Genomic DNA, 15,125 nt, shown 5'->3' with positions numbered 1-15,125 from the left:
CGATATAGAATGTCACTTAGTCTCAGACTGGCCTTGTTCCGCATTTGAAAACCATTTAAAGAAATGTGCTATTGTGTAATTTCATGACTCGCATATGTTTGTTTAGAACGGAAGCTGAGAATCAAGGCAATGCCGTTGTCATACATCTACGTTAGCCGCTGCAAATCGGTTTGCAACAAAAACAGTCTATGTATGATGCTTGATCACAATCGAAGATATTGTGGACGTAATTTCTACTTGACATGGTCTTATGTTAAAACTGTTTTAACCACTGCGAGCCATTTGAAATTTGAATATACTTTGTGAAGGTGGTCGGCGTTAAAACAAATGGCCGTGGCGGAGTTGATATGGTGTCCGCCTAGCGTCCGGGAGGTCATGGGTTCATTCCCCGCTGTGTGGGCGTACTTTAGATCTCCACCATATACAACAATTACTAATCTTAGACCCAAGAATCAGACACGAGAGCGTTTCAAATAAACCTTAGGCTCTTCTCAAATAAATAGGTTTAAAGGCTCTATAAAGGTGCCGATCTGTAATTACTTACCGATTTTAAAATATTTTTTTCATATTTTCTTTATAAATGTTATAAACAAACAATATATATATGCTATTGAACATTAACATACAAAAATGAGCAATACAACTTGTTTTGAGCTCAAAATACAGTGTCCTCCAGTCAATTGTGTTTACAAACAATCAGTTTATTTACATCGCTGTCTACTTTGGAAAGTGAAAGTGACTCAGGTCACCAAAAATATATCGTTGATTTACAACGGTTTCCGGTATCACTCACAAAGTAGGTCTATATAAAATGGTTAAAACGTTTTTGGTGATCTTATATGTTACTTTCTGCTGATAAAAACTTGTTTAAAATAGAATTAAAATTGAATTTTCTTTCGGCTATTTTTAGCATACGTCACCGCTTTGAGACTACACACCACGTTAGTTGCAAAGTTGTAAACTTTTTTTCCAATTATGAAAAGGGTATATATTCCATAATTCTTGACAACGTTGCACCTAAGCTGTGTTATTAGCATTTTTATGCAAGAGTAACTGAAAACGGATAAAAATTAGACCAGTTTATATGGATAATAATTTGATTTGTCACCTTTATAGGGCCTTTAAACTATAAAAAGACTAAAAATATTGCTCCCTGGAATACTTTTTTTAGATAAAATATGAACCATAAAAAATGTATCGTTAAAACTCTGAAATACAAACCATAATTTACTATCCATTGCTATATTTTAATGTGTAATAATATACTTACGTTTTTTGCAATTATGTAATGATAATACGCAAAAAATACGACCTGTGGTGGAGCAGTATTCGTTTGCAACAGAAGTGTTTTAGCGGTGTTTACGAACGAGGGCATTTTATTTTACTTATTATTTAACCAGTGTGTTAGAGCACAACGCTTCATTCGTCAGAAATTTATATAGCAATTGTAACAACTAGAACAAAATAATACCGCCAAGTTTATAAAATCACATGGCAGTTTAAATATATTGATAACTTTTGTTGACGCCTTGACTTTTCTATTGACCTCGAAAAACGTAACCGTGACGGCGTAATTGTTGTTTGTTTGACAATTATTTTTAATATTTGCTAAGCGCATAATAATAAAAATTATAATGTATTACCACTAAGCTCCATGTTCTAGTCTCTTAAAACTCGATAGATCCGAGTGGCAGAATTTAATTATTATGCTTATGTTTTATTGTATGTTGTGATGGTATAAATGCTGATGAGACTGTAATAAACTATAACGTAACACCGCACTGGACAGATAAAACTTCCATTATTATAGGCGTTTGATCAAACAACAATGTGCCCATTGAGAAGTTTTAAATACAACATGTTTTTCTAAAGTTTTGTTGTCTTGTTCTGTTTTCGTCATTGGTCACTTGCCTTGGAAAAAAAACTTCATACTTTTTGCAAAAATACAGTACTGATTAGTTGTTAGATTGTGATGGGTTTTGAATGACCTGACAATCAACATGACATTTGCATATTTGTTAGTACATATTTTGCTCAAACGCTGGGGTATTAATTTTTGCCTGCTTATTGCATATACTTCTGTAAATTATGGATGTGTTACTACTTTACTCATATATCTTAACAGACCTTAATAATTTTAGTATTTTCTTCAGGTCACATCTATATAAACAGCCCATCATAAACATGAATATTGACAATATGAATGATATGTTACCAGTTAGCTTAGTTAACATGTATTTTAACGTATTTACTATTTGGTATTAAGAATGCTCCACCATTAACACATAGTTATTATTTAATTGTTTGGAAATGCTTGAATAACATTGTGTCATAATCATACTAAATTGTCGCTTCTAACACCTCTTAATAATGAAAAAGATAAATTAAGAAACGATCGTTTACAGCTACTGAAAACTATTCAACCGCTACTATAAGTGCTTTACATCCCATGTCCGCCGCTATCGCAAGGTATGGGTCTTTTGTATCAATCCAGAGCTAAATACATGATACCAGCAATGAACGTATGCATTCATGGTACTGTTAAGAAAGGTCACGGTACAGGCCAGTTTTATGAAACATAATTCTAATATAAACTAATGTAATTGAAAATAAGTAATCGGATATCAGGTATCAATAATGTATTTTGTTGACGAACCATCGCAGTTTGCCTTTCTTCTTTTTTATGAATTGCGTACTGTCGTCAGAGTACCATGAATGGTGCTAATCAGACGTTACTAATCACACTAATTGACATTTTGCAAAGGTACACAACGTCCATTAAAATAATTACATACTATTAGGACGCATTTATTGGAGGAAAAAAACCATATCAGATTATATGCATTCATCCAAAGCGTTGTTTGAATACATTCGAGAAATGCTTTTCACACACGACCACTAATGGATATTTGAACTACATTACTTAGTATTCCTAATTTAGCCTACTACTGCAAGGATTTGCTTGGATTGAAATCAGACCACAGCCATGGGTCCATGATGTAACACAATTAAATCAAAATCAACAATGATATTTCAAAGACAGGACATTAAAACCCTTCGTTTTCTCCCTTCCGATGCAAATCAGCTGTTATGCTTTCACAGCAGATTTCATCATCGGCTTTTTTCATGCATGTTAGTATACCCAAATGTTCCACCGACAATAGTTATTGATCTTGAGAAGAAAAATTAATAATTTGTTTTAACATTTACGTCACATTTATTAAACTTCCTGCTATATTACCGTATTCTTCAATTTTCATTATATATATAATTTTCAATGGCAAGACAAGACATATTTATTCAGACTTGCACAGTGTCCATCGCCTAAACACTATAAATTTCACAATCAAATATGTCACAGAAATAAACATAGTAAAAATGTAAACATAAGCAGCATCGTATCCGGTTATGAAAATTCAAGGTAAAATACTTCTTTTAAATATGGAGGATATTTTTTGAAGTTAGGTAACAATATTAGAAATATTATTTCTAAAAATCATAGCATCTTTTACAAATTATGCAAATTTAATTAGTTCAAATTTATTCGTTGTATTCAACAATTGGTGGAATTTATAAACAGAAGGCTTAACATAGTAACATTTCTTAAGGTAATTTCTTCTAATATCAATGTACAAAGGGCATTTACAAACAAAATGAAACTCATCTTCGACATCTAATTCGTTACAGCAAATGCAATAACGTTCGTTTCGAGGTATATTTTGACCAGCATATCTATCTTCCAGTTTGAATTCTAAGTGGCAGACTCGAAGTTCGAAGCTTTGTGACGGAGTGTCTTAGTGATTTAGGTAGTAAATCTAAATAATTTTCGTGAACAAACATAGGCTTAAATACACGGTACATATCTAAAACAGAGCTATTTTCAACAGATCGAAACCACTCTTGTTTATAGGTATCAATAACAACATTTTTAAAATGTGGTATAAATATTTTAACATCAACAGAGCTTGGATTATTAAACACGTATGACAAACCGTAGATGTCTAACAATTTTTTTTATATTAGATACCCAATTGTAACGACCATTTTGGCAATCATTTAGAGCTTGACTTTAAATTGATTTTAAAATTATGTTATCGGTTTGAATAAGTTTAAACCAGTATTTATCCATCCTAACATATCTATGAATAATTAAAATCATTTACTACTTCTATTTTCTGACCTTCAAACGTCCATGTTTCAGATGGTAATAAATTACTTCGCTTGCGAAACACCATTATTTTCGTTTTGTCAGTGTTAACCTTTAATCCCCAGCATTAATGGCATGTGAAAACATAAAAATGTTATCATGAGTGGCAAAAAACGAAACATTCCGTTAGATAAAATTATTAAAGTCAAAAAATGTTATTTGTAAAACATGTTGCAAGTTTACATTATCACTATCAGTATGGTTTGTGCGCTTTTTTTCTAGTGTTTTTTTAAACGTTTTCTGTTATATTTACTCAGACAAAAAAAACAAGCATAATTTAATAAAACATTTAAGTATTCAAAATTTTATTTTGGCTTTTTAATTAAACACAGTTCTCATATTTATGTATAGAATGAGAAGTATTTAAATTCGTCTCAAAATTATCACTTGACGGACAGCATATTCGAACATTCAAGCCTCTATATAGTTTTGATAATTGATTAACGGTTGAAAAAAGCTATTAATAAAAGCTGCAAACACTGAAATTTATTGCATCTTTATTACGATTGCTCCAATATTGTTTTTCGGTTTTATTGCGGTTCTAGCCTGCAAATTTAAATTTGTATCTTCGGTATATTTTTCCTCTTTTACAAATCTTTCGTGCGATGTATTATCCCTCATTAAATTAAACATTAGCTTTCCCAAAATAATCTGCTAAAAATAAATACAGTTCTGCTCGATTAGATTCTTATTTATTGAACAAAAACACAATTAGTTATTAACCCATTTATGCCTAGTGGAATCTTCCATCCTTTCCAAAGTTAGGGATGTTCAATATACTTATTTCTATGTTTAGAATATTTCTTACATAAATTCCTTTAAGCAAGCAGCGCAGACCCTGATGAGACGCCGTATAATGCGGCGTTTGATCTGGGTCTTCGCTGTTTGCCAAGGCCTTTTTTCTAGACGCTACACTTTCGGCATGTACAAGTGCATGCTGTGTAAAACACCTGGATATTTTAGAAGTTATCTTCATTTAAATATTTAATTTCAGATGTAAAATTTGAATGTTATTTTTTCTTCGCACCATACATTTATTAATATGTACGGACAGGTATTTCTGCGCGTGACACTGTCATTTCGTTTTGCTTTGATCAAGACGTTGACGATGTATGCAATGACGGCAGATTTATTTTGACAAAAAACTGGAACACTTTGGCAATGATTATAGTCCGATTTTCTTTTATCTACCTGTTGGTTCTGTATATTCTTTTGTATTTTTAAATATTTATTGACTTAAGTTTATTATTATTTCATTGATCAACATATTAAATTAGATTACGAATCAAAATGATAATACAAATATTTAACTAGAGACATCTATAAATTATAGACTTTAGCTTCGGTTTGATGTTTAGCTTTCTTAAAATATATATTTTGTATTCTTTAAATTTATTTGTGTATATATGTCCTAGATTTTATAAATATTTTTATGATTGTCCACTTTTTATTGTCTGGGGTATAGTTTACTGATGGTCAATAAAGTTGAAACCTGAACAAGTATTTTATCGCAGTTATTAATAATTTAAATGCTTTAAATATTATTTGTTGTTCAAAATTCTTTTTATGAAAGCGTGTTCTCTGTCTCATTTTTATTGTTGTTGTCTTTTATATGTATACCAAAATTCCTGAACTTCCTGCGTGGACTTAATTCACTTTAGAATAATGTCCGATGTCTGCGACACATTATGTATTAAGCATCCTTGAAATCTTTCATGCTATAATATGACCCTTGCCAATCTTGCACGGGGATTTGATGATATAAATATGTAAAACTGAGTTACAGAATCCAAAATAAATATTCTGTTCAATTGAATAAATCAAATAAGAACAATAATTTTCTATTTTTCTGTTATTGTAATTTGACTAATATACAATGCCAGATTAATAAAAATAGCAGAATGAATTGTTACCTTCACGACACTTAAAATGAGACGAAATCTGATATACCTAACTATCAGCTTGACTGAGTTACACATTTAAATACCTCTAAAGGCAGAATGTAATTATATAAATGTCTAACATATATTCTTCTAAATTGCAAGCTAAGAGTTGACAGAAACACGATAATCAGAACGATATATATATATATATATATATATATATATATATATATATATATATATATATATATATATATATATATATATATATATATTGTTAGATCGACTGCGATGTATTTAATACTTCAAACTTATTTGTTGATAGAGCTGTTATTCTTTACAGTTAAGCACCGTATACTGTAACAAACATACGCATGCATGGCGTGACTTGTGCTTGCTCTTGAATAAGAGGGATTGAATGTGACTACGTAATAAGTTTGATTAAATTACGCAAATTGCTTCAAGTCCAAGACATTTGTTGTAAATTTCCGAATGTCCGGTGCCTGTGGCATTATCTTATAAAAGTGTTCAATAGAATACTTACGAACATATTGCAAGACAAAATATTTACAATATTTATGTACTGCTAATTTAAATGAATATAAAATATAAATAAACGTGCGTCCACTAACAGTGGCAACAGACATCTTAATAAACGCAGCAAAATAGTTGACAATTTTAATGGTACCCGTTGTTTTTACCGAAAAAATACATTTTTTTTACTGTTTGTCGTAATGTTAATCCCACCAGTTGCAACATAAAAAATGTAGTTTAGTGTTTCTTTATTCAATTATTATTTGGAAATTGTCATATTTCTACTTTGTATTAACCTGCTATTTATGGTTTTTTAATGTTGCTGACGATGCTTGCTAGTTATTAAAAATCTTAGTTTTATTTAAATTATTCGGGATATTTCGCATCAATAAAGAATTAAAAGTTTATTTAATGAGCTAATTATTCGAGTCAAGTTTTATTCCAACAGTTTAGTGTGCAGGTCAGTCTATATGGCAACCGGAAAACCTAGAAAAAACGATACTTCGCAAACATAAGTGCCTTTTCGTTTAAGATATTCATATTTTAGATACAGTTTGCGATGCAATTCTTCTTTGTGATCATCAATTGATGGTTGTTGTATAATATTTCCATTTCTTTCATTACAATTTGTTTGTTCAAATAGCCTTTACCATGGATTTTTGAGAATGTTTTCCCATATTAAAAAATATCTCAAAGAGGAAAAATTAAAATGGTACTTAAGTTTGAGACATGTCACTTTTGCAAAGTTTTTCCGTTTGCCGTTTTAAATGAAAAAAGAAAATACACATGAACTTATGACATTGTTAATCAGGTATAATTGTACTTGTTGACAAACTGGCTTAGTATGCATGTTCTGGAACGACTGTTCCATTTATTTCTGTTTTCGATTCATTCCCGAGCCGTGTCTGTTTTTGTATCGATGCTTTAATAATAGTATAATGTAACCTAGTATTGAACCGGAAACGTCTGGTCGGGCATCCCGCACATTTATTTTCTTGTAATTTCATGGCTTTCTTTAGTCCACACAGTGTAAGGATATTGTGTTTATATTGTTAATTTAGTCATATTGGTAATAATGTTCATTTTGCATAAGTTCAGAGTTTCTTCTTGAATATTTCATAGTAAAATTTACCATTTTCAAGATTCGTACTCAAACCTATTCGTACTTGTGTTAGGTTTATATGTTCTTTAAACAACTGGTACACGTTAAAATAGATATTGTATTGTAATATCACTAGTCATAAAAGTATTTTAATAAGTCTACGTCATTCTAAACCTGTTTTCTGTGTATTTTCAGTCTTTTACCAACTTTTTGGTCGTAACGTTTACTACGATTAAAACGGTTAACTGGCAAGGCGTTGTTCTTTGAATTTGTACGATTCCACCAATTCCTGAACTATGGCCCAGCACAGTAAAAGAACTGTATAAGAACTATACAACCGCCATAAAATATGACCACAAGAACTAGTTCACGTATCAAAAAGTTAACACAACCAGCGATGGAAATTTACGAAGAAAATGTTCAAAAGTTCAAAAACACTGTTAATCCACTTTTTGATGAAATTGAATCTATTACTCTAATTGATATACCGAAGGGTGATGTTAAACGTCTTAAAGCAGTGGAACGGGACTTTCTAACTAAGAAGAAAGTATTAGAGGCAAATGCTAGTGATTTTTCAAATTATTTGTCAAGAACATGTACAGTAGAAAGTAACATTGAGAACATTTCACTCAAGAAGAAAATTTCTTCTATAGAATTTAATGTACAAGAATTCTTGTGTAAACTTAATGAATCCATACAAGAAATTGAGGATAATAAAACAGAAGTGTCTTCAGTTGCATCTGGTAGTTCTCGGATATCAGCTCATTCATCCGTAATATCAGTCAAGCTGCAGGCTGAAGCAGAGGCGGCTAAGACGAAAGCGCTATTCGCTGAGAAGGAAGCTCAATTAAAGAGAGAGAAAGCTGAATTTGAAGAAAATGAGGCAATTAGAAGAGCTGTTGCTGAAAGGAGGAAAGCGGATTTGCAAACGGAGCTGCAGCTACTGAACACGAAGGAAGAAGAAGCAATTGCCATAGTAAAGGCAGAAACTTTCGAAGGAAGTGTGCATTCTATTGGTAATAAGTCGGTACTTTCGAAACTTTCCTGTCATTCTCCATCATCTCAGGAAAAGGTTGCAACATTTTTAGAAAATTCTTCTAAAGTGTCAGAACAGCAAAACATTTTAAAGGTGCAAAATGTACAGTCAGAAAAACAAACTTTAATCCATGATGATAGTTCATTTCTTATTCCGCCTGAGTTTGCACCACCACCACCTACAACAGAGCAACCATCACTCTTAGTCGAAAGCATAAATGACTTCAGTAAATACTTGCTTAAAAAGGAACTTCTACTGAACAGGTTATACCGGTATGACGAAAAGTGTGAAAACTATCTGATGTGGAAGACAAGTTTCAGAACTGTAATGAGTGAGCTTGACGTGACAGCATTTGAGGAATTAGACTTGATGATTAAGTGGCTAGGTCCAGAGTCCTCCAGACAGGCATCTAGTATTCGCGCGTCGTGTGCTGGCAGTGCTGAATCTGCAAGATCACGAATTTGGGATCGTCTAGATGAGAGATATGGAGCAGCAGAAAGAGTTGAAATTGCTTTAAGGCAAAGGCTGCAGGCTTTTCCTAGACTTAATCCTAAAGATTCAAAAGCACTTTATGAGTTGTATGATTGTGTGTCAGAAATTAACTTTCTGAAAGATAACCCCAAGTACAAAGACATGTTTTCTTTCTATGACACGTCGTATGGTGTTTCTCCCATCGTGGCCAAGCTTCCCATACATCTACAAGAGCGGTGGACGGTTAAAGCTTCAGAGTACAAAATCAGACACAGTGTGCCGTACCCACCATTTTCATTCTTTGTGGAATTTCTGAACTTGCAATGCAGGATGAAGAATGATCCTAGCTTTGTGTATGAAATGACAACTAGCATAGCCACACCTCAGGCCCAGAAGCGATCCCTGGGTGTCAGAGTGAACAAACTGAATGTGGACACAAACCAAAGTACTTACACACCAAGTAGGCAAGCAAAATTCAAGTGTCCATTGCACAACTCCAACTCTCACATGTTAGCGTCATGTAGGGACTTTAAAAGGAAAAGTTACATTGATCGAAAGAAGTTATTGAAAGACAACTTTCTGTGTTTCAAGTGTCTTGATGATTTCCATGGCTCATGTCATAAAGAATTGAAATGCAGTGAGTGTGGCAACAACCACCACACGGCCATGCACTTTACTCCAGCAGTGTCGTCAAAGTATGGCGGGAAGCCTCAGCAGCGGAATAGAGTACCTGCTCCCCAAGGTGTAACAAATTCTTCATCCGTGAACAGTTCATGCACTCAAGTTTGCGGTACCCCTGGCTTTGTCGGGAAGTCGTGTGCTAAAATAGTTTTGGTGGAAGTTTCTAGCAAACAGACAGGACTGAAAATGCAAACGTACGCATTGATCGATGATCAATCAAATAGATCGTTGGCTTCACCTACACTTTTCGATGAATTGAATGTCAAGGGTGATGTTGTTGAATACTCAGTTAATACGTGTAACGGCATTGAAGTGAAAAATGGCAGAAAAGCCACTGATCTAGTTGTAACAAGTGTTAATGAAAATAGTGTTTCATATGATATGCCATCAATGCTCGAGTGTGAAGTGCCTAACAACAGAGATGAGATTCCTACGCCAGAAGTCGCCCTGGCGTACTCCCACCTGAAGGATCTAGCGCCACACATCCCACCAGTCGATCCCTCATGTAGTGTCAACCTTCTGATTGGAAGAGACCTTATAGAAGCACACCATGTGATGGATCAGAAGATTGGGGCATCAAATATGCCATATGCTCATAAACTTCCATTGGGCTGGGTTATTGTGGGCGAGACTTGTCTCGGTAGTTCGCATATTACAAACAATGTAAATGTAAATAAAACCTACATTGTAGGTGATGGGAGAGCCTCTATCTTGCCACCATGTTCGAGTAAATATGTTGTGTCTGAAAAATGTGAAAATGACAATGTTGATCAAAATAACTGTTCAAGCATGTATATCATTGATAATGGTAGATATTCACTGTTTATGCCATGTAACAATGTTCATGAGTTAGATTGTATGACTTATGATTTTGTGTTCGCATCTTCTGTCCGTGATGAGAAAGCGTCATTGTCCATTGAAGACCGAGAGTTTCTGTCCATTATGGACAGTGAATTCACACTAGGTTCCGACAGTAAATGGTCCGCCCCACTTCCATTTAAGTCACCACGACCCAAGCTTCCCAACAATAAAGCCCAAGCTTTTCAAAGAGCCAAATCCCTCCAAAATAGTCTGAACAAGAACCCTGTTAAGAGACAGCATTTTGTAGACTTTATGGGTAACCTGCTTTCTAGTGGTCATGCAGAACTTGCTTCTAAGCTAGCAGATGATGCTGAGTGTTGGTACCTACCTATCTTTGGAGTCTACCATCCCAAAAAGGTTGATAAAATTCGTGTTGTCTTCGACTCAGCTTGTCAGTATAATGGTGTGTCGCTCAATTCTGTGTTGCTCCAGGGTCCAGACCTAGCAAATAGTCTGCTTGGTGTCTTACTAAGGTTTCGTAGGGAACAGGTAGCAGTTTCAGTTGATGTAGAGCAAATGTTTTACTGCTTCGGTGTCAAAGAGTGTGACAGAGATTACCTTCGGTTTCTATGGTATGAAGATGACCCCTCAAAATCTCTAGTTGAGTATCGCATGTGTAAACACGTGTTTGGGAATAGCCCATCTCCAGCCATAGCAAATTATGGTCTGCAGAAATCAGTTGAGAATTCTGACGAAGATGTCAAAGAGTTTGTTCGGAGAGACTTTTATGTGGATGATGGTCTTACTTCTTGTCCTACGGTTTCAGAAGCCAGGAGTTTGATTGAACGTACCCAAGCTTCACTAGCAGGGAAGGGAATTCGGCTTCATAAGATATCTTCAAACGTCCCAGACGTTATGAAAGGGTTGTCTCGGGAAGATTTGTCAACAGACTTGAGCCGTCTGGACTTTGATCTTGAGAGTTTACCTACTCAGCGTAGTTTAGGACTTCAGTGGGACTTGAATAAGGACTACTTCCTGTTCGATTGTCATATACAAGATAGATCCGTCACGAAGAGAGGCCTTCTTTCAAGCATTCATAGTGTGTTTGATCCTATCGGCTTTTTGTCGCCAATTTTGATCAATGGCAGGCTGATTTTAAGAGATGTAATCGCTAGCGGTATAGAATGGGATTTACCTCTGACCACAGAATTTGAGGCCAAGTGGTACAATTGGCTAGGCAGTTTAGCAGATTTGGAGTGTGTGAAAGTCAGTAGAAATCTGTTCAATGTGTCACTTTCAGAAATGTCCAATCCTGAACTTCATGTATTCTCAGATTCGTCAGAAAAGGCAATAGCAGCAGTAGTGTATGTGGTAGGGTGTTCCAGTGCTGGTGAGAAAAAGGCCAGTTTTGTGATGGGTAAAGCTAAGGTCGCCCCAGCTAAAGGTCATACTATTCCTCGTTTGGAACTTTGCGCTGCTGTTTTGGCCACAGAGCTGTACACTTTAGTTTCTGAGAATCTTGGTGTCAATATCGCCGATACTCTATACAGACAGCAGAGTAGTGCTAGGTTACATAGGAAACCAAACCCGTAGGTTCCATACTTACGTCAGTAATAGAGTTCAAAAGATCAGACGTGTAAGTTCTCCAAAGCAATGGAGATATGTAGCAACAGACAAAAACCCTGCAGACATCGGTACTAGAGGAGCCAGTCCCAAAGAATTGCAGGATGGCTTGTGGTTGTCAGGTCCAACTTTCCTTTGCACTCAGGAAACCCCAATGTCGAATGAGTTCTTTCCACTTCTAAACCCACAATTAGATGTTGAAGTTTGCACAGATGTTGTTACCATGAAAACGTCTGTTGGTAGCAATGCTCGCTTGGAAACAGACCGTTTTGAGCGCTTCTCATCTTGGAGTAGATTACTGCTTGCTCTAAGTGTTCTAGTGCATGTTGTTTCGTCTTTCAAGAAGTGTTGTAGTCAGAGAGGTTGGCATAGATGTTCCATCTCTAGTTCCCCAGAGAGTAAGTCTAGAGCTACTGAGGTTGTGCTCCGAGAAGTTCAGTATGATTGCTTCAAAGCAGAAGTTGATGCTCTTTCCTCACAGAGCCCTGTAGGTAGTAGTAGTACTCTGGTTACATTGGATCCATTTCTGGATGATGTAGGATTGCTGCGAGTTGGTGGACGCCTGCGTCAGGGTGACTTTCCAATAGAAGAGAAACACCCCATAATCTTAGCCGCAAAACACCATGTCACTAAGTTGCTCATACGTCACTACCATGAATCCGTTCAGCACCAAGGGCGCTTATTCACTGAAGGTGCAGTAAGGCAGGCAGGTTATTGGATTGTTGGAGGTAAACGTGCCATTTCCTCTCTCCTTTTCAATTGTGTGACTTGTAAGAAGCTTAGGGGTAGCTTTGAGAAACAAAAGATGTCCGACTTACCCTCAGACAGGTTACAGCAAAACGCACCTTTTTCATATGTAGGTGTAGACTGTTTTGGCCCTTGGCAAGTTGTATCGCGTAAGACTAGAAGCTCACAGGCGAGCGCTAAACGTTGGGCAGTGCTTTTCACTTGTCTCTCTGTACGTGCAGTTCACATAGAGGTAGTCGATGAAATGTCATCATCAGCATTCATAAATGCTCTTAGACGCTTGATCGCCATTCGAGGCCCAGTTAAGATGTATCGTTCAGATCGTGGTACAAACTTTGTAGGTGCTACGGACCACATTGGAGTAGATGTGATTAATGTAGAAGACGGAGACACTAAAGACTTCATTGCAAAAACAAATAGTGTTTGGGTGTTCAATTCCCCCCACAGTTCACATATGGGGGGTATATGGGAAAGAATGATAGGGGTTTCCAGACGCATATTAGAATCCATGCTGTCGAACACTCATACCCTTACCCATGATGTCCTAGCCACACTTATGGCAGAGGTTAGCGCAATAATCAATTCTCGCCCCATAGTACCTGTATCCACTGACCCAGAGTGTCCTGAAGTTTTGAGTCCATCTGCACTTCTCACTATGAAACTTGATCTTGACCAACAACCAGTTGATGAAATGTCCCTTAAGGACCTGTACAAAGACCAATGGAAAAGGGTCCAGTATCTTGCAAACCAATTTTGGTTAAGGTGGAGAAAAGAGTTTCTCCAATCCCTGCAAACAAGGCCTAAATGGCATCATGATCAAAGTCCCTTAAAGGTCAATGACATAGTCCTCCTGAGAGATTACGACGTACCCCGCAATTGTTGGCCCAAGGGACGGGTGAACAAAATCTTTCCAAGCACAGACGGAAAGATTCGCAAAGTTGAATTGTGTATCATAAATGCCGAAGGAAAACAGAGTTTCCTTGTAAGACCCATTGTTGAGATGGTATTGCTTGTGAGATATTAGAAACACAGTAAATGGTGACTTACTAGTGTTTTCATTGAATAACTGTTGAAATCTATATAGGCTGTTATAGATTGATATGGTGTCACAGTCATTGTGTGTACATAGATGTATGTTGAACATTTCCTTGATATTGTGCCATTAAGTTTTGAAATTGATAGCTCATTGTTTTGGGTAAATGAATGTGTGTAATTTTATTCACAATGTTTTAAGACTTAAAAGACATTATCTTTACTTGGCTAAAGATAATTTTGAATGGCATTGGTTAAATGCAGTATTAATGTAAGACTTATATATGATATTGAATACTTTAAAATGGTCATATGCATTTCATTTGAAAGGTTGTGCTATTATGTATTGAGTATACACTAGTTCAATGCGTTATGTACTTGTTAGTTTTAATACTAAATGTCTACTTTCATGTAAGATTACTCACTTCAGGGTGAAAGATTATTTTTCAGATGTAACAATGAAAGCATCTTTGGTTCATGCCTTTTCACATTTCAAAATATGTCTTCATTTTGTAACTGTTTTTAAAGATGAATGTAATTTTCTTCATTTTATGCATAATGATGTTCTATGCACAAGAAGTTCAATGTACATAATACAAAGATACATTAAGAATACATCTTTACAGCAATTAAAGCTAAGGCATCAGGATATTTTGAGAATTGTAATTGTGTAATTTAGTCTGGTGTAGTGTTGTTAGAAATAGTCATCACTTTGCTTATAAGAAGAAACAATTTTTGATTTGTCATTAAGCAATGGTTTAGTTTTTTTCATTTTTCAAAGAATTCGATACCGTATTTACCATTTTAAGTGAATACCATATTTGTTCTTGTAAACAAAAGGTAAATTGGGTCATATCAAAATTTTCTCTTTTGATGTTTCAACTCAATACCATATTTACTATTATCAGTTAGTACCGTATTTGCTATTGTCAATTGTTACCGTATTTATTCCAAAGGTTGTACCATAATTTTTATGTGAAATTCAGGATTTTATTTTTTCGTGTTTTA

General features: G+C 35.1%; 2 protein-coding genes across 2 annotated transcripts; both read left to right on the top strand.

Moving 5' to 3' along the window:
* The first annotated feature begins 8,123 nt into the window (after positions 1-8,123).
* On the top strand, positions 8,124-12,308 carry LOC127835502 (uncharacterized). Its single transcript, XM_052361944.1, has one exon. The coding sequence runs from the start codon at positions 8,124-8,126 to the stop codon at positions 12,306-12,308; it is 4,185 nt and encodes a 1,394-aa protein (XP_052217904.1).
* Positions 12,309-12,561: 253 nt separating this feature from the next.
* LOC127835501 (uncharacterized) lies at positions 12,562-14,109 on the top strand. Its single transcript, XM_052361943.1, has one exon. The coding sequence runs from the start codon at positions 12,562-12,564 to the stop codon at positions 14,107-14,109; it is 1,548 nt and encodes a 515-aa protein (XP_052217903.1).
* The last annotated feature ends 1,016 nt before the right edge of the window (positions 14,110-15,125 follow it).

The sequence above is a fragment of the Dreissena polymorpha genome, chromosome 6, assembly GCF_020536995.1.
Source record: "Dreissena polymorpha isolate Duluth1 chromosome 6, UMN_Dpol_1.0, whole genome shotgun sequence".
Lineage (NCBI taxonomy): Eukaryota > Metazoa > Mollusca > Bivalvia > Myida > Dreissenidae > Dreissena > Dreissena polymorpha.
The sequence above is the reverse complement of the archived record's forward strand: the minus strand, read 5'-3'. Positions and strand labels throughout refer to the sequence as shown.

Coding starts and splice junctions, on each gene's coding strand:
- LOC127835501 (XM_052361943.1), top strand. CDS start 12,562: ATGAAAACGTCTGTTGGTAGCAATGCTCGCTTGGAAACAGACCGTTTT.
- LOC127835502 (XM_052361944.1), top strand. CDS start 8,124: ATGGAAATTTACGAAGAAAATGTTCAAAAGTTCAAAAACACTGTTAAT.